This window comes from Mastigoproctus giganteus, chromosome 7 (genome assembly GCF_048544385.1).
Source record: "Mastigoproctus giganteus isolate SK-2022 chromosome 7, ASM4854438v1, whole genome shotgun sequence".
Lineage (NCBI taxonomy): Eukaryota > Metazoa > Arthropoda > Arachnida > Uropygi > Thelyphonidae > Mastigoproctus > Mastigoproctus giganteus.
This window is the reverse complement of record NC_143581.1, coordinates 158,509,866-158,529,539: the sequence shown is the minus strand read 5'-3', so window position 1 is coordinate 158,529,539 and position 19,674 is coordinate 158,509,866. Positions and strand designations below refer to the sequence as shown.

The window sequence follows — 19,674 nt, the reverse complement described above, 5'->3', positions numbered from 1 at the left end:
ATTAATTGGGAAGGCAAATATATTTGAATTATGGAATACTTTTAAAGCAAAAATCAGAAGCCATGAATGCATACATACCTTTAGGAAAATATTGCAGGAGGAAGATGCCGAAATGGATGACTGCTGGGTAGAAAAAGATAGCTTGGGACAGTTGCACAGTGATAAAAAGTACCGAAGCCTATAACAGGTACAAGTTGATTTGTAATAGTACCAAAAATAATGTCAAGGAGGCCAGGGCTGCGTATGAGAAGATTTGGCCTAACCTAACCTGTGCTCCAGAACTTATCCTGTGTCTGTGTCACTTTTTTACTGAAACAAGTTCCAGGTTCTTTTTCCTTCTTCTTGGAAGTTTGCTCATATCCAGCCAGTTCCTAAAAAGGGTGACAAATCACTCTGTTCCAATTATTATCCCATTGCACTTACTTCTACTCTTGCTTGAAGTGGTATTGAAATCCATTAACCACCAACTCTTAAACCATCTGAAACCCTTCCATCTGATCGATAGCCAATATGGATCTGTATTACCAGGAGATCTGTTAATGTTGAAATTTGATCAGCTACTCTTGAAATTTCTTAGACTTTTGATTGTGTTTGGCATAAAGTTTTTCTAAAAAAAGCTTCCTCTTTAGGGAAAACAAACTGTTTTTTGCAATTGGGTTCCAGTTTTCTCTCTGACCACTTTCTTATGGGTGATGGCCCTCTGTCTTCTAACTTCTCCACTAGTTTTGTTGTTTCCCAAGTTTCATTTCATACACTCACTCTTTTCTTCTTGTATGTTAATGATCTTCTTCCACTTATTGAAAATCCTATCCATAGTTTTTCTGATGATAGCACTTTGCATTATACATTGCAGTTTGAAAAACCTTGTCCTGCATAAACAATTTCAACATCTCAAATAACCACTACTAATTTCTTAAATGCTGATCTCTAGTTAATTTTTTTTGGTGAGGCAAATATCACTTAGTTAATTTCAGTTCTCTTTTAAAACTCAGTTCTGTCTTATATATCGCAAAAAGGAGTCTACTGCTCAGAGAACCAACTTTTCTCCTTCCTCATTTATTCTTCCACTTCTGTTTTCTGAAAAAAGTTTCTTTAACATGTATTTCCTGAAAACCTTCAGAAATTCAAGTCTAATGTCAACAATTATCTTCTGTTTTCTCAACCATCAACTCACGTACAGTACTAATTGCTGTAGATTCTAATATATTTTATGTTTGGGATTGTTGTAAAAAAAAAAAAAAAAAAAAAAATGCCAGCCAAGTTTCAAATCCCTAACGCAAATATTTCAAGGTGAGGGTAAATATTTATTGATGTATGAAAAGTTTTGACAAAAAATTGATGACACTCCAGTTTCTAGACAAGATCATATTTTTATTAGGGATTTAACTTCTAATCAAGCTTGGCATGAGCACATCACAAATTTTGCTTCCTCTGCACACTGCATGTAAAAAATTAGGGCTTCTCTTTAGCTCTCAGCATTACTTTTTACTACACTACTCTGTGCAAATCTCAAATTTTACCTACCATGGAATATTATTCCATGGTAGGTAAATTTGAGATGTCAAAAGAGGGCAGTTAGGTTAATTAATAACCTGTCTTTTACAAAGTCTCTTCATTCTCTGTCTAATGAGTATTTACAGGAGGACTTTTCTTCTGAATTGGCTTCTGTAATTCCCCATCTGTCTTCCATGCCAGTCCGAACACATGCTGCAAGCTGTTATCATCCATTTACTGTCCAACTTCAAATTCAGAGAACCAACTTTTCTCCTTCCTCATTTATTCTTCCACTTCTGTTTTCTGGAAAAAAGTTTCTTTAACATGTATTTTCTGAAAACCTTCAGAAATTCAAGTCTAATGTCAATGATTATCTTCTGTTTTCTCAACCATCAACTCACATACAGTACTAATTACTGTAGGTTATAATATCTTTCATGTTTGGGGTTCTCATAAAAAAAAAAAAAAAAAAAAAAAAAATGGCAGCCAAGTTTCAAATCCCTAATGCAAATATTTCTAGGTGAGAGTAAATACTTATTGATGTATGAAAAGTTTTGACAAAAAATATGAAAAATTTCTCCTAAAAAAGGAGATCTGCTTATAATGCATTCCCAGTTATAGACTCTTTAGAGCTAGTACCCCAGAAAGTGAATGATGTTACCATCCTGAAAGGTAAATGTTGGAAGTGATCACAGAATGGTAAGATGCACACTTGATATAGATGTAAGAAAAGAAAGGAAAAAACTGACTCAAGTAAATAATACAAAGTTCTTTGAGATAACAGAAGAGGAGAAAAAGCAGTATGTACCAGAACTTAAGAACAAGTTTGAGCTTCTGCAGACTGCTCAGGACCAAGATATCGACGAGGAATATTACAATTTTCTGAAACTGATAAAGCCCAAGAAACCTATAGGTAAAAAGAAATCCAAAGAAGAAAAAATTTCTCAAGAAACACTTGTCATGATGAACCGAAGACGACAAATGAAGAGCAAGATAAACTGACAAGGAGAAAATTGAGTATACTGAGTTATGCAAAGCCATTAGAAAGAGACTCAGAGAGGACATAAGAAGATTTAACACAAGAAAAGTAGAACAAGCATTTAAGGGAAAACAATGGACTTAAATCAGCAATCATGAGCAGTAATACAGAAAGACAAATGATACTGAATCTGAAAGATAGTGATTGTGTACGTATAAATAGCAGAGAAGGCATAATTCAAATAGCAGAAGACTACTATAGAGTATTATATAAGGAGCAAGGGAATGCGGCCAGCAGTGGGGAAGATGGATTGAAAATTTTCAACACATACGACATACCCAATATCTTTCCCGATGAGGTAGAACATGCATTGAAGAAAATGAAGAATCAAAAAGCCCTGGGTAAAGATGAAGTTAGTATAGAGTTGTTAAAATTGTGAGGAAGTAACATGGCACAGAAATTGGCAAGACTCTTCACAAAAAGCATTAGAAAATGTGAGACACCTAAGGAGGGGAATAATGCAATCATAGTTTTGCTGCATAAGAAAGGAGATAAATCAGAAATTGGAAATTATAGACCAATTAGCTTGTTATCCCACATCTACAAGTTGTTCACAAGGATCATTACTAACAGATTAGAAAGAATATTTGATGAGAATCAACTGAAAGAGCAAGCTGGCTTTAGGACAGGATTCTCAACTATGGAGCACCTTCACGTAATATCACAGCTAATGGAGAAAGCAAATGAATATAAAACACCATTATGCCTGGCATTTGTGGATTATGAAAAGGCATTTGACTCCATACAGCATAAGGCAATGTTTCGGGCACTGGAAAGACAAGGCATAGATACCCCATATATTATGATTTTGAAGAAAATATATGAGAATGCTACCTCCTTTATTAGCTTAGACAAAGACAGTAGAAAATATAAAATTGAGAAAGGAGTTCGACAAGGAGATACAATACCTCCGAAGTTGTTTACTGCTGCCCTTGAGAAAGCTTTCAGAAGATTAGACTGGTCACAGAAAGGAGTCAATGTGAATGGAGAGCACCCAAACCATTTACGATTTGCAGATGACATTGTGGTCATAAGCCACAATCCCAAAGAATTAGAGGAAAATCTTAATCAGTTATGCACAGTTAGTAAGGATTTTGGACTAAAGATGAATATGGCTAAAACAAAAATAATGATGAACAAGTATGCCACAGAAAGGGAAATAATGATTGAAGGAGCAGTAATTGAAAAGGTGGAGTCATATACTTATCTGGGACAAGTTATTAGCTGTAATAATGATAAGTTGTTGAAAGCCAAGAGAAGAATAAATTTTGGATGGATAGCATTCAGGAAATATAGTCACGTACTGAGGAGCAATATCCCAGTTTGTCTAAAACGTAAAATAATGAACCAATGTATACTCCCCACAATGACTTATGGAAGTTGTTGTTGTTATTTGGTTTTTAGGAGCATTAGCAACTAAGGCCATATTGCTCCGGGGATATGTGGTGGTCATTCCTTGACCTTTCCGCATCCTCCGTATTTGGTGGTCATGGGCTCGAATCCCAGTCTAATCAAGAACCGTGTGCTACGCACTGCTGCTCCTGCCCACTGGCTACGGAGGCACCGTTATGGAAGTGAAACTTGGGCACTCACCAAAAGAATGGAAGAGAAGCTGAGAACTACACAGTGAAGAATGGAACGAATTATATTGGGAATCAGACTGTTAGATAAAAAAGAGAAACACATGGATTAGGCAACAAACTCAAGTAAAAGACATTCTTATCAAAACTAAAGAACTAAAACGGGCTTGGGCAGGACGCATAGCTCAAAGACACGATGACAAATGGACTAAGAAAATAACAGAATGGCACTTAAGACGAGATAGCAGAAAACCTGGAAGACAACGGTGGAGATGGATAGATGAAATTCATGAGTTTGTGGGTAGGAAATGGATGGCCATTGCACAAAACAGAAGGAACTGGAAAGTTGCTGGAGAGGTCTTCATCCTGCAGTGGATTGAAAATGGCTGATGATGATGACCCCAGAAAGTGCCATAAAATTTGCTGATAAAAATTCTCTGATAAAGCAAAGTATAGTAAATAATTTGATGAATTTGAAGTACTGGTTAGGTTATAAAATACAGACAATGTGGGTATATTGGAGATATGATGTCACTTGGATATAAGGAATGCACAATTTTAACATGGGAGCATATTAAACAATGTGTACAAAAAGGAGAGTTGAGTGGGAGGTAGGTGTTATGCTTATAGTTAAGAAGCACATAAAATCTAAGGCAGTGCATCCTGTTTACATGGGTGGCCAGCACAATGTTGAGTCAGTTTGGTGGGACATAAGCACTGGGAAAGCAAAAATGAGAATACAAGTATGTTATAGAATTAATGACTGTGAAATGAGCAAGGACAAAGGGAAGAAGGGCTTTTGCTTTTGTAAATTTTTCAGTGTTTTTAGTTAGTTTTTAAAATCTATTTAGTGGGACCAGCTTATGGTATTACGAACAGCAAATTCTAATTGGGAAACCATTTTTTTTTTTTTTGATGTAAACCCCAAATACGAGATGTATTAGAACCTATAGTACTTAGAAACCTATAGTACTTAGTACCGTGCTTGGGTTGGAGGTTGAGAAGATGAAAGAAGATATTTGTTGACATTGGACTTGGACTTCTGTAGACTGTAATTTTCAGGAAATACATATGAAGGAAGGTTGTTCCAGAAAATGGCAGTTGAATGAATAAACGAGGAAGATGAAAAGTTGGTTCTGTGAGTTTGAAGTTGGACAGTAAATGGATGTTGGCTGGTGGCGGCACGTGTTCGGATTGTTTTGAAAGAGAGAGCGGAAATTATAGAAGCCAATTCAGAAGAACAGTGCCCATGGAAGTAACTGTAGAAGATGCATGCAGCAGAAACAGTCTATGAGACAGCGATCGGAAAGTAATTAACCTAACTGCCCTCTTCTGAATGGAATAAAGAAGCCTGAGAGAGGTTTTGGGGGCACCACCCCAGAAGTGGGAATGATATTCCATGGTAGGGCAGATTTGCGATTTATACAGAGTGAGCAGCTGTTTGGAAGAAAAGTAACGCCAAGAGGAAAGAGAAAACCAAGTTTTTTAGATGCAGAGGAAGCAACATTTGTAATGTGCTTGTGCCCAAGAGAGATTAGAATTCAGAGTAATCCCCAAAAGAGATATATCATTTTGCCTAGAAATCGGAGTGTCAACAAAGATAAGCATAGGAGCAGAAGAATCCTTTTTTGCGAGATATAAGACAAGACTGAGTTTTAGAAGGATTGAAATCAACTAAGTTGTCTTTGCCGCACTGGAGAATTACCTGAAGATCGGCATTTAAGGAATTGGTAGCAGATTTTCGAGAAGTTGAAGCTGATTGAGCAGATCAAGGTTTCTCAAAATGGAATGCAATGTGCTATCATCGGCAAAACTATGGATAGGATTTCCAGTCAATGGAAGAAGGTCATTAATATACAAGAGGAAAAGAGTTGGAGAAAGAACTAAACCTTGGGGGACACCGGTATTAGTGGAGAAGTTAGAAGACAGAGAGCCATCTACCATCACCCTCAGTGAGCGATCAGAGAGAAAACTGGATAACCAATTGCAAAAAGCAGTTGGCAAACCATAAGATGGAAGCTTGTTTAGAAGACCTTTATGCCAAACACGATCGAAAGCCTTTGAGATGTCAAGAGCAACTACTTGTGTTTCACCGAACCTTTAATGGGTAACATAAGCCAGAATATCACCAGTGGATCAATGCTGACAGAATCCATATTGGTGGTCGTTGATCAGGCGGAAGGTTTTTAGGTAGTTTAAGAGTTGGTGGTTAATTGATTTCTCCATTACTTTAGAAAGAGTAGAAGTAATTGCAATGGGATGATAATTGGATGGGATGAATTTGCCAAACTTTTTAGGAACTGGCTGGATATGAGCAAATTTCCAAGCAGAAGGAAAAACACCTTTGGAATAAGAAAGTGAACAAAGGCAGCAAAGAATAGGAGTAAGTTCAGGAGCACAGGTTTTGAGAAGAAGTGGAGAAATACCATCGAGACCTGGAGCTTTCTTAGCATCAAGATTCGTCAAAATCCTTCTGACATCCTTTTGACGGAAGACTAGAGGAGGCATTGAATGGCGCGTGTTGGGAATGGTGGGAGAAGAAAGTGAACAAAGGCAGCAAAGAATAGGAGTAAGTTCAGGAGCACAGGTTTTGAGAAGAAGTGGAGAAATACCATCGAGACCTGGAGCTTTCTTAGCATCAAGATTCGTCAAAATCCTTCTGACATCCTTTTGACGGAAGACTAGAGGAGGCATTGAATGGCGCGTGTTGGGAATGGTGGGAGGTGTTTTACCAAGATCATTAATACATGAGTTGGAAGAAAAATGGGATGCTAGCAGGTCAGCTTTATCCTTGGCTGAAGTGACAACAAAACCATTTGGTTTGGACAGAGGTGGGAGCAGAGATGGGCAAAAGTTGTGGCCAATAGTTTTAGCAAGTGACCAGAATGGCCAGCTACCATTACGGCAAGAAACAAGTTTTCTACTCTTAGCCTGTTCAAACTCTAGTTTGGACTGATTAATAACTGGTTTACAATTGTTGCGAGCTTTGGTGTTGGCAGAAAATGAAACGGAAGAATTAGAAAGAAGCCAATTATGATATGAAACATTCTTCTCTTGTACATTTGCCTTAGTACATTTATTGGAAAACCAAGGTTTAGATAAAGGACGAGATTTTAAATTGGAGTGTGGGATAAAGGATTCCATCCCTGCAAGAATAATTTCACTGACACGATCCGAGCAAACATTGACATCAGAAGTTTTGAAACAGTAATCCGACCAAGGAAAATAAGAAAATAAATCTTGCAGGTTATCCCATTTTGCATTCTTGTAATGCCAAACAACATGAGGTTGGGATTAGCCATGAGATAAAGGCTCCATTGGAGAAGAGACAGTCACCAAGTTGTGATCTGAAGTGCCTAAAGGACCTCTCAAACAACAAATAAAATAATCTTACTTTATAAAATTTTTTATTGCTAGTGCAATAAAAAATAATTAATCTTTCGACTGTGTACTTAGAAGGGTTGTTTGTGAGAAAAAGATCAAGCATGTTGGCTGTATGATTAGGATTGTCTGGTATTCTTGTAGGTAAATAAACAATCTGTGCAAGGTCGTTAGTAATTGCAAAAGCCTCAACATCTCGACCAGCTGGGTCGATGTGACTAGAAAATGGAAGCCAGCTGGTGTTGTGAACATTTGTGGAAGTAATTATAGAAGCTGCTGTTCTTTAATACCAACTAAGAGATACTGTTCAAGGTTTAGACATAAATGGTGTCAGATGACCTGAGGCTAGTGGCAAAGAAAAAAAAATGCATAGAGTGCTTGTAAATTATCAGGTTATACAGAAGCATGTAGTAAAATATAACCTAGTCTGAAATCAAGTCACAATTGAGGAGGAGGAGGAGGAGGTTGAGCAAACTAAAGCAGATTACAAGAAGTTTATGGAAAGAATGCAAAAGAAGCAGCAATGACATTTTTGTTTATGTAAGCACTAGAAATAAAGAAATGAACCACACTGATCTGCTAGATATGAATAGTTTAACTGCTGATGATCCTGCTGAGGCTTCTGAGAGACTGAATAGGTATTATGCATCTACATTCCCAAACATGAGGAACTTTATAGGGATTAGATGCCAGAAGTTCATCAGATTTTAACAGGGTGCCTAATGATTTTGTGATAACTGAGAGAAAATTGGAAGAGAAATTGTCGAATCTAAATATAAAAAGGAACTTAGGGGGTGAATGGGATCTACTGATTATATTGAGAGAGGTAGGAAAGGAGGTAAGCAAACTGTTAGCCATAATTATGAGAACATACTTGGATTCAGTGGAGGTCCCTATGGATTGGAGATATACCAATATATCCCCAATTTACAAAGAGGGATCAAAGGGTGACATGAATTGTTAGCTTGACTTCTGTTTTCCAGAGAAAATAATGGAAAATAATTAAAGGCTGGTTAAAGAAGAAATGCACAACAATCCAGACAGGAATGCAGTTATATGGTAGTCACAGGTTGGATTTGTTAAGGATCGATCTTGTCTGACTAATCTGATTGGATGCTCTATTGCAGTTTCAAACACATCTTAATACAATATTTTAAAAACAGCTTAATATCTAAGTTTGCAGATGACAAATGTTGGCTGAAAGAGCTTATCTACAGCTGGTTAATGACAACAACCAATGTATGCTACTGCAACAATATTTAGAAAAATTAGACAAATTGGCCAAGAAGTGGCAATTGAAGTTTAATCTTGACAAGGTACTTCATACGGGTAATATCCCAGATTAACATACCAACAGTGTGGTGCCACACTCAAGGTAGCAGAGAATGAAAACAGACCTGTCTGCAATTGTGCAGTCAGACAGGAAGTTCTCTGAGCAGTGCAGGATGTCTGTTAGACAGCTCATAGGGTTCTGTCAGTGATATACAGGAATTTTGCCAGCAGGGTTAAGGAGATGATTATCCTGTTGTATAAGGCCATGGTTAGGCCACATCTTGAGTACTGCTTACATGACTGGAATCTTCATTTTAGGAAGGATGTGGATCTGTTGGAATGGGTGCAGAGGTGAGTAATGAGATTAGTGAGTGGGGAGAGGGAGAACGAAAGTATTCTCTTACAATGAAAGGTTGCAGTTCTGCAAATTGCAGTGTGTGGAGATTAGTCATCTGTGAGGTGATCTGATTGAGGTCTTTAAGGCTTTAAATTGTTGAGTAAGCTCAGTTCCTTCCTCTTGCTCAGACTACACACATGAGGGAGGGGAGTTATAAATTCATGGTGAGGAAGGATTGGCAGAATAGATGTGCAGCAATTTGCCTTTAACCAGCAGGTGATTGATTGTTGGAACAAATGTCTGCCATGTTGTTGTTGAAGTGGGTAGCTTGAATAAATTGAAAGACCAGACAAACTATTAGAGTTTGAACAGGTAATACTTGAGCAAGATACTTGATACTAATATTAACAGAATCCTTCATCCCCAACCCCACTGTCCGCCAAAAAGTTCATGTTGTCAGCATTCTGGGCATTGGTGAGCTCTGAATATTTTAACAATGGGTTCACAGTTTTGCCGACCTTTTGATGTGAAGCATCCTTTGGGGTACCTACTAAGTAAATCTGATCGGTCACGGAAGTGACACCATCCACAGCTTCCCCCAGAGGTGCTTCCAACACTCACAGCACTGGTCTGTTTGTTTGTTATTTGGTTTTTAGGAGCATTAGCAACTAAGGCCATATTGCTCCAGGAAATGCGGTGGTCATTCCCTGACTTTTCCGCATCCTCCGTATTTGGTGGGCACAGGCTCGAACCCCGGTCTAATCAAGAAGCGTGTGCTACGCACTGCTGCTCCTGCCCACCTGGCTATGGAGACGCCCCACTGGTCTGTGCCGAGCACTCACTAGTAGTGTGATTAGAACGCATGATGCATATTTTGTGACCGGTACTAAATCTCGAATTCTAACTTTTTAGAATTTTTGAATAGTATGACATCACAATCATACTTCCTGCAGTTACTACTGCAGTAAGTATGATTGCAACAATACAAATATTTGTCAATTTCTTTTTTATTTGTCCTGCTTCGTACTTCTTAATCATTTTCATCTTCATTTCTAAATCAATTTTGTTTCGTGGCACTACCACCACTTGCACTTTTCCTTGGTCGCTTTCCCTTCATCATTGTAATACGTAAATAGGAATGAAGGTTTCTGAAAATTTGCTTTTATATGATTGAAGATTTCAGTGAAGGGGAACACACCATAATTTCACCATAATAGCATAAAAACCCACACAATTGCAGTTATCAGTATTATTGCAAATGCAATAAGATTGAATTTACTAGGGCTTTCCTATTCTGTTTTATGATAGTGAACTCCAGAAATGTGTTTTAGAAAAATATCAAAAAGGCGTTCAAAATTGATTCTTATAATGATAACGATGAAAGGGTAGTGCAATTTCCATTATAAAAATGACTTTTAGAGAGATAAATAGCTTAGTAATATAGCAAAATTTTAAACTTCCAAATTACAAATTACAAAAAAAAAAAAAAAAAAAAAAATGCAATGTGTTATTGGGTTCACATTATGATATTTTCACGATGCAAAATATGTTTTCGCAATTTTTTTGTAAGTTTGCACCGGCAGGCAAAAACTTACGTAAAGTCAAATTTCCATAAGTCGAGTATTACGTAAGTCAGGGAGTTCCTGTATTTGTGGTTGGTAATGAGAAGGACATAGGGGTAATTGTACAGTCCAACATGAAGTTCTCTAAGGTTGCTTGGACAGCTCATTAAGTTCTATCATTGATATACAGGAATTTTGTATTAGGGACAACAAGGTGATTATTTCCACGTTTAAAGCAATGGTTAAAATATATTTGGAAACCTGATTTTGGGAAGGACATTGTGTGTTAGAAATGGTGCAAAGCAGAGCAACAAAATTATTTGGGAGGTATCAGTGGTGGTCCCAGGTAGGGGCTAAATGGGCTATAGCCCCCCCCGTGGTCAAAATGATATGGATTTTTTACTGCTACATGATGATTAAAGCTTAATGATTCTTCAGACGACTCCTATTTTTGCCCCTACCGTTAACCGCTTTAGCCCCCTTCCATTTATAAAATCCTAGGACTGCCACTGGGAGGTAATCATGTGAAGAATGACTTTGGTTTTTATAAATTGCAGTATCTGCAAACTAGCTATTTTGTAAACCTAAATGATGTGTTTATTGCTTTCAAAAAGGGTGTGTAAATTAAATGCTGTTGGAATCTTTACTATTTCTCAGGGAACACATACACAAAGATATAAATTTAAATTGAAACTAGTTAGTTAATGTGCCTATCAGTTATATTTCACATTAGCAAATAGTAATAATTCATGATTTATAACAATAAAAAAGAAAGGAGCAAAAAGAGCAATGGCTTTTATTCCTGAACTGAGAACATTTTGTTTCTGTGTATCTACTATATTCCCTTTTGTTCCTCCATTCAGTGCAAAAAAACATAATATCCAGTGCTTCAGCTACTATATATGGTAGATGAATAGCCTATTGACATGTATGAAAAAAAAAAAAAGAATAATAATAATTGCTGGATTTCTATTGTCCGATTGTAATGAAATTTAAGAGGGCTTGACAAATTTTTCTAAAAGAGTGACATATGAAATTTTATTTAGATGTGAAGAAATATGCCTTCAGCTAGATAATAATTCATTTTTGGAATGAACTTCTATCTGGTGTAATGGAAGTATCATTTATAGTAGGAATAGATTTCAAGGATTGGACAGATTGTTAGATGGGATGAACAGATTAATTTGTAAAAATTTTATTTTTCTTGATGCTGCACGAACTTGTTTCCTTTCCTCATTTGTAAATAACTGATAATCCTAACAATAGTAACATCATTAGGCCTGACTTAGCTGAGTGGTCAAGTGCGAGTGAACCATGGTTCAAGCCTGCACAACTGTTATATTTGGTTAATGATTTTATTCATCATCAAAAATAATTCATTTTAAACTTCTCTAACCTAGTGATTGTGCCAGAATAGAAACAGGAATATCAGTTTTGTATCCAGCTGACATATTCTGAAGTGATCATCATGGTGGCAAAGAAGGAAAATGCACGAGGTGATTGTAAATTAATCAGGTCATTGGGCATTCTAAATCAGATTATGAGAAGTCTTTAGGAGCAAGGGTAAACACACATGCACACTAATGAAATTTCGGTAATTTCATTTTTTAGAAAAATGAATTCTACTTAAAAGTAATTCACATGGTTTACTAGTGTTTCTTCTTTTTAACAATATTTTTTCAACAAATACTGTCATGTCCTTCTCACAATACATTCCCAATTTTCATAATATTGGAATGCCTCACTAAAATGATTTCATTTGAAGATAATTTTAGTGTATAATACTGGTTGCATAAAACTGGCAGTTTTTGAAGGCTTATATACACATTTTTTATTGCAGAGTCCACACTACATATTGTGCAATAAAGTTGAACTTAGTTATTATTATTAGCTACATGGTCCAAGGAAACCTGAAGCTTATGCTGCACCAGTCAAAAAAAAAAAAAAAAATTCCCAAGTTACCCTGAGAGAGAGAGAGAGAGAGAGAGAGAGAGAGAGAGAGAGAGAGAGAGAGAGAGAGAGAGAGAGAGAGAGAGTGTGTCAAAAATAGAAGGGAATCACCAAGAAAGAGAATGATGATGATATCCAGCTAACGACCCTGGTTGTGCCAAGCCCATACTCACCAGATGTGTGAGCCCCTGGGGTTTGATTCAGTAATATTGATAAAAATTAGTTTTTGATCAATATTAGTGAATTAAAGGTGTTGTTAAAATCATGAGAGTTAAGCCACGCAGAAGCACAAAAAAAAATAAATAAGTTAAATTGTGAGCTATTTTGTACTCAAAGAGAAGATGCTTATGGGCTAAAGAACAGTGCAAGGAAAAGGAACTGTTTCTCTATTATACATCTCTTGAATAAACTCCAGTAGTGTTACAGGACAACTGATGCCTTATTTTGTACGGATAATGAAAACATTTTATGCACTTACTTAGAAAATATGGTGATGAGAGAAGCTGTTTCTCTATATCAAATATTAATTACAACTCTTGTGCTCCTGACAATATGCAGGACATTGTGAGATGCCATACTTTAAATTTGAATATTTCCTGAATCCATTGCAAAAAATCATGTTGACCTTGAATTGTGCAGTATCTAAAATAACTCATTTGGATTTGTGATTTTTCACCCTCCATTTATTTTGTATAGTATAGTAAAGATAAGCATGTGTATTAGCCTTAGCAATTTCTTCTAATGGATCAAGTTATTCTTAACAACCAACTGGAGTAAATAATTTTATATTCTCTCTCTCTCTCTCTCTCTCTCTCTCTCTCTCTCGCTCTCTGTTTTTTTTTTTTTTTTTAGAAATTTATTTGTTTTTTTCCCATTTTTTCCTTTTTACATTTTTTTACTAAATTGCTTTTATATACCTATATCCTAATATTGCGATTTAATAAGCAAAAATTCTGTTTAGAAGGGGAAAATATTTTCATGGATTCTTATTCTGTAATCAGAGCTAATTTTATTTATTTTAGATATACCTATGGAAAAATGCTTGACGGTATGTTAAAAGCTCGTATTACTTATCAAAAGTATCAGTGGGAGAAAAAGCATAAAGATTTGCCATCTGTTGAAGTTGCAGTTCTAGTAAGTATTGATTAAGTTAATTGGGAATTAATATTAGTATTGGCAACATCATGCAAGGAAACAAAGTTTATGCAGCACCAGCCAAAAAAAAAAAAAAAAAAGCCTATTTAATTTGCCCATTCCTTCTAATAATTTGTCTCAGCCTTCTTTAAAGTTACTCAGACTATCCATTTCCACAGTAAAGATGCCATCAGCAAAAGCCTCATACAATTCAATTAGATCATTGTGCAGATGCATACTTTCCCGAAACTGCAATATACAGAACCACGGTATTTATTGGTAAGAATAACATTTGGTGCTCTCAGTTAATTTTATTTCTCTTCTCTGTACAGCAGATCCATTGTTTCTCCTGAAATAAAGTTTCTAAACCGTATTTTAGTTGTTGCCTAACCATTGCATTATACAGGGGAATTACTTCTTTGTCTCTGTTGGCAAAGTGCTTATATATTATTGACAGAGCTCCATGAGCTGTTCTAGCATCCTGTTTCTGCTTTTAACAGAACTTAATGTTGGACTGTACAATCTTTTTGTTTTTCAAATACCTTGAGTTTGGTGCTACTCAAATGGTATGTCAATTTATAATTATTGCTGCTACTGAAATGTTAGTACCTTTCATTTATCAATGTTTAACCTCATATGTCATTTTTCTGCCCACTTACCTAGTTTATCTAGGTCATCTTGAAATATTATTGATTATTGCTGATTATTAATTCCCCTAACCAACATGCTGACCTTTTGCATAATCAGCAAACTTAGACATCAGATTTGAAATACCTACATCAATATTATAATTAATACATATTAAAAAAATGGTAAGGGCCCACCACTGACCCTCGTGTTACCCCAGTCGTCATATTAGTCTGTGAGCAGTGGCCATTTAAACCACCCAACCATGTTATTATTATTATTATGTTATTTGTTTTTTTTTTAGGAGCATTAGCAACTAAGCCCACGTTGCTCCGGGGATATGTGGTGGTCATTCCCTGACCTTTCCGCATCCTCCGTGTTTGGTGGTCATGGGCTCGAACCCCGGTCTAATCAAGAAATGTGTGCTACATACTGCTGCTTCTGGCTACGGAGGTGCCCACCCAACCATCTCTTTATCGATTATAGTGACTTGCTGCTAAAGCAAAATTGCTCCAATATATAAAAATATCTTACGTATAGTATAGTATAGTATAGTATCAAAGGCTTTACTGAAATCTAAATGTATCAAAATTATTCTTTACATCCATTTCCTTTATGATGACCTTATAGCTAAATCAGATTGGACAAGCATGGTCTCCCTTCAACAAACCTGTACTCTGATTCCCTTATGACTGTATGCCAATCTTGATGATCCTGTATTATTTTTCTGATTCCATTATTTTCTCTGGCACAGATATCATATGTACAGATCTGTGTCCTTTTCACTCTTTGAACCATCCTTGTGGATTAGGAGATATAGTTACATAACTCCAATCTGCAGAAACTTCCCCTTAAACTGTGGTTGTTCTCATTATTATGGCTAAAGGTAAAATATCTCTTTTAAAGTTTCATTTACTTTTAATATAATTGGATAGATTCCATCAGCACCAGTTGTTTTGTTCACTTTTAGTTGCAGAAATTTCTCTTCCACCTTTCTTTCACTTATTATAAAATCATTTAATTTACAATTAGTATTTGATAGTCTGCTAACTTTTTGCTTAAAAATGTCATGTGTGAATGTAGATGTAAAATATTTATTCAGTTTGTCAACAGCCTGTACAGGATCATTTAATAGTTATGCCGTTGATATCCATTGGATGGATGTGGTTTATCCCTTTTCTTCTGATAAATAAATAAATAAATGCCCATTTATATACTGGATGGCTGAGGCCGGAAGACCTTACAGCTTTGTTGTAACTGTTTTATTGCATCTAACATAATAGTGCAGCAGCTAACAATGGGCTGTGCAATTTTTGTGATTGCATACAGGCTCAGTCTTGCAATTTTCAAATTTGTGACCATGCACACTATCCCAAAACCACAGCTAGTCCTGTAATGATAGCATTTCATATATTCCTTGCTATTTTTCTTTGTACCCTTATCTAAAGACTGTTCATAATCTGCCTCAGTATGACTAACCTGTGAGTGTAACTTGATTAGTCTAGTTTGTACTTACTGTAGGACTCTGTCTTCTGAGAATAATCTCATGCATTTCTCTTCTCTACCATTAAACCCACCAGTTCATCTGACATCTATTTTGATTTGAATCTTTTACAATATCTCTTAGTTGGTATAAAAAGCATTGTAGTCACTAGTACTTCCTCCCTGAACACTTCCCATTTAGAATTTGCATTTTAAACAACATCAGTTGGTACAATTGAAATTTGAAAAATGGCTAAGCCTATCACAGTCATCTTGTGATAGGCTTTCCCATTTTTTAAATTTCTTTGGATAAATAGTATTAATATTAGTAATGACTAATAATGCAAGAAAGCAAGCTTATATAGCAGTGAGGGGAATGAAGGGATCCTCTTAACAAGAGAGGCTTAAGTTCTGCAAATTGCAGTGGCTGGAGACTTAGGCACCTGCACGGTGATCTGATTGAGGTGTATAAGGCCTTGAATGGGTTGAGCATGCTGAATTCTGACGGGATCCTTACACTTGTTCAGATTATGAACCTAAGGGGCCATAAATTCAAATTAAGAAAAGACAGATGTAGAATAGATGTGCAGAAATTTGCTTTAACCAGCGGGTGGTTAATTGCTGGAATAAACATCCATCTGTCGTTGTGGAAGTTGATAGGTTAAATAAATTTAAGGAGGAACTGGACATGCATTTGGAGGGAATGGTGTGTTTTTTTTTTTTTTTTTTTTTGGCTGATGTTGCATAAGCTCATACACTTGCTTTCTTGCATCACATGCCACTACTACAGCATCAACCAAAAAAAAAAAAAAAAAAAAACCCCTTCCCATTTCACCTATCCATCCCCTCCAATAGTTTGTCTAGTTCTTCCTTAAATTTATTTAAGCTATCTACTTCCACAACAACAACAACAGATAGAAATTTGTTCCAGAAATCAACCACCTGCTGGCTAAAGGCACACTTCCACTCATTTATTCTGCAACCCAACCATCCTTCCTCAGTTTGCAACTATCCTTTCCTCAAATCCCACATCATTGCCACCTAAAGGTATCATTACTTAAAAAGTTTTCTGAGCAGTGCAGACAGGCTGCAATAGTAACTCATGGTGTCTTGTCAATGATATTCAGGAATTTTGCAAACAGTAATAAGAGGGTGATTGTCTCATTGTATAAGTCAATGGCAGGCCACACACCTTGAGTACTGTTTACAGGTCTGGAGGCCTCATTTTAGGAAAGATGTAGAGCTGCTGGAACGAGTACAGAGGAGCCCAACGAGATTGTTGAGGGTTGGTAGAAAGGCTTAAGTTCTGCAAATTGCAGGTTCATGAGACTGTGAGATGATCTAATTGAGGTGTATAAGGCCTTGAATGGTTTGAGCAAGCTCAATGCTGAATGTATTCTTCCTCTTGCCCAAATTGCTCACCTCAGGGTACATAAATTCAAATTTAAGAAAGACAGTTGTAGAATAGATGTGCAAAAATTTGCCTTTATCCAGGGGGTGGTTGATGGTTGGAACAAACTTTCATCTGTTGTAGTGGAGGTTAACTATTTAAATAAGTTAACGGCCGAACTAGAGAAACATTTGGAGAGAATGGATGGGCGAAATGGGAAGTTTTTTAAGCTTTCTTTCTTGCATCATATGCCTCTGCTAATGCTAATTCTAACTTCATATGAAACAAATAAATAACTATCTCTATTTATCACAAATTAAGAATGTTTAAGTAAAGAATATTAATTAAGAAAGATTAATGTGGATATTGGGGGGGGGGAGGATAATAAATTTAAGGTATTTTTTTATTTTCAGCTTTCAGGATGCTATGACTTCATTATTAGAGCAGCTGATCTCTTGCTGGATGTCAGAGACTTTAGTTACAGAATAATTGAAATTTTTGCTGAAGTTACAGAAAATTCTACAGGTAATTACATTCATATTATAGATATATATACATTTGTATCTATAATATATTGGATTTTTTAAAATTCTATAGATACAAAATTCATCCACATATCCATCCAAATTCTCTTTGCTGTATTTTATAATAAGTACTGAATTTTTAGTTCATTAAAAAACAACAAAAACAGAGCTCAGTATATTGGATTCTGTCTTTTATTTTAATTTATTTAAATAAATAAATAAATTTGTTTTGTTTAATAGGAATAAGTTTGATAATGCTTACTGAAACTTACAAGCTTATATAATAGAAGGAGAGACATATACTGTAGAAGAGATATAACATAGAAGGAAAGACTCCTTCTGCAATAGGTTGGTCAAAATTTAGTGAAATGATAGCTTGTGCTTCCAAATGAAACTCTGTAACTAAACCACAATAGTCAAGGACAAAAGGTTGGTGATTGATGTATTCAGAATGGTGAAATATTGATTGAAGTGTGCATTTTGATCAAGAAAATCTTTGACATTAGGAATGGTGGGAAAACAATTTACTGGACCCAAACAGTTGGGCAAGACAGTTCATCAACAGGACATTTGATGCATAGAATGATTTAACCATGGGTCAATTAGTTTACCAATCATCTCATTGATGGTGTTCGACTGTTGGTTGACAGGACTGATCATTCTGTTGAAAAACTTTTATTGAACTTGATGTTGCATTTTACTGCTATTTAGGAAATAGCAGGAAAATCAGCATTTGCATTTACCTGCTATTTAGGACACCTATTTTTATATAATTTCTATGTATACTTTTTTTTCATTAAATATGCCTATAAAAAACTTAATTTCCTTCTATTTATCTTTTTTGTGTTAAACAAATAGAGAGAAATTTCAGCTATCATGCAAAATAATGTGCTTACTAACTGAATGTTTCAGCAACATGCATACTGTATTTTGGCTATGCATATGTTTATTCCATCATCAATGTACAATTCATGTGTAATAAGCATTAGTTGTTTTGTATGAAGTTGAGCCTGTTGTTTTTTATTGTTTTGTGAAAAACAGCTGAAATTTACCACAGATTTTTTAAAGCTTTTCAAAGTTATGAAATTATATGAAGTTAGGAGGACTTACTTGTTCTGTCATATATTTTTGCTGTCAGCAGAATTTAACAGCAATTAACACAATGGTTTTATTGCTTACAGCAGAATTTGCACCGGCTTTACTTATACGGCCACTATTAAATCAATAAAAGTAAGCCAGCTAGTAAATAGTTAAGTAATTATGATTATAGAAAAATTATGATTAAAGAAAAAGAACATCATTTTGCAGGAAATTCACATACTGCTGTGAACAGTTTAGCAAATATTTGATTCAAAACAAAAACAAAACAGTGAAATATGCTGTTCCCACACAACAAAACGACTAATCAATTTTCAATCAGTATGCCTGCCCATACTGTATATGGGCAAGTGTATATCATAATTGTTTAACTGTTCACTAAATGGGTCTTAAAGCCATTTAGTAAACAGTTGTTGTTGTTATTTGGTTTTTAGGAGCATTAGCAACTAAGGACATATTGCTCCGGGGATGTGCGGTGGTCATTCCCTGACCTTTCTGCATCCTCCGTATTTGGTGATCATGGGCTTGAACCCCGGTCTAATCAAGAAGCGTGTGCTGCGCACTGCTGCTCCTGCCCACCTGGCTACGGAGGTGCCATAGTGAACAGTTAGGTAATTATGATTATAGAAAAAATGCTATTTTGCAGGTAAATCAAATAATGCTGAAATACTTTAGCAAATATTTGCATTCTAGACAAAACCAAGACACAAGAAAATGAATAATTAATTTTTGATCAGAGTCTGTTCATACTGTATAGCCTGACAAGTCAGGCTAGGAGTTTTAAAAATCGTGGTGTAAGAGTGT

The 19,674-nt window shown here is 35.8% G+C and overlaps 1 protein-coding gene across 1 annotated transcript in view; it reads left to right on the top strand.

Annotated features, from left to right (window-relative positions):
• Positions 1-19,674, top strand: part of LOC150083280 (murinoglobulin-1-like) — an 892,685-nt gene that overhangs the window by 166,027 nt on the left and 706,984 nt on the right. The window contains exons 8-9 of the mRNA XM_090378459.1: positions 13,638-13,749; positions 17,662-17,773. Coding sequence (XP_090234585.1) covers positions 13,638-13,749; positions 17,662-17,773 — 224 coding nt within the window. The remainder of the gene's footprint in view (positions 1-13,637; positions 13,750-17,661; positions 17,774-19,674) is intronic.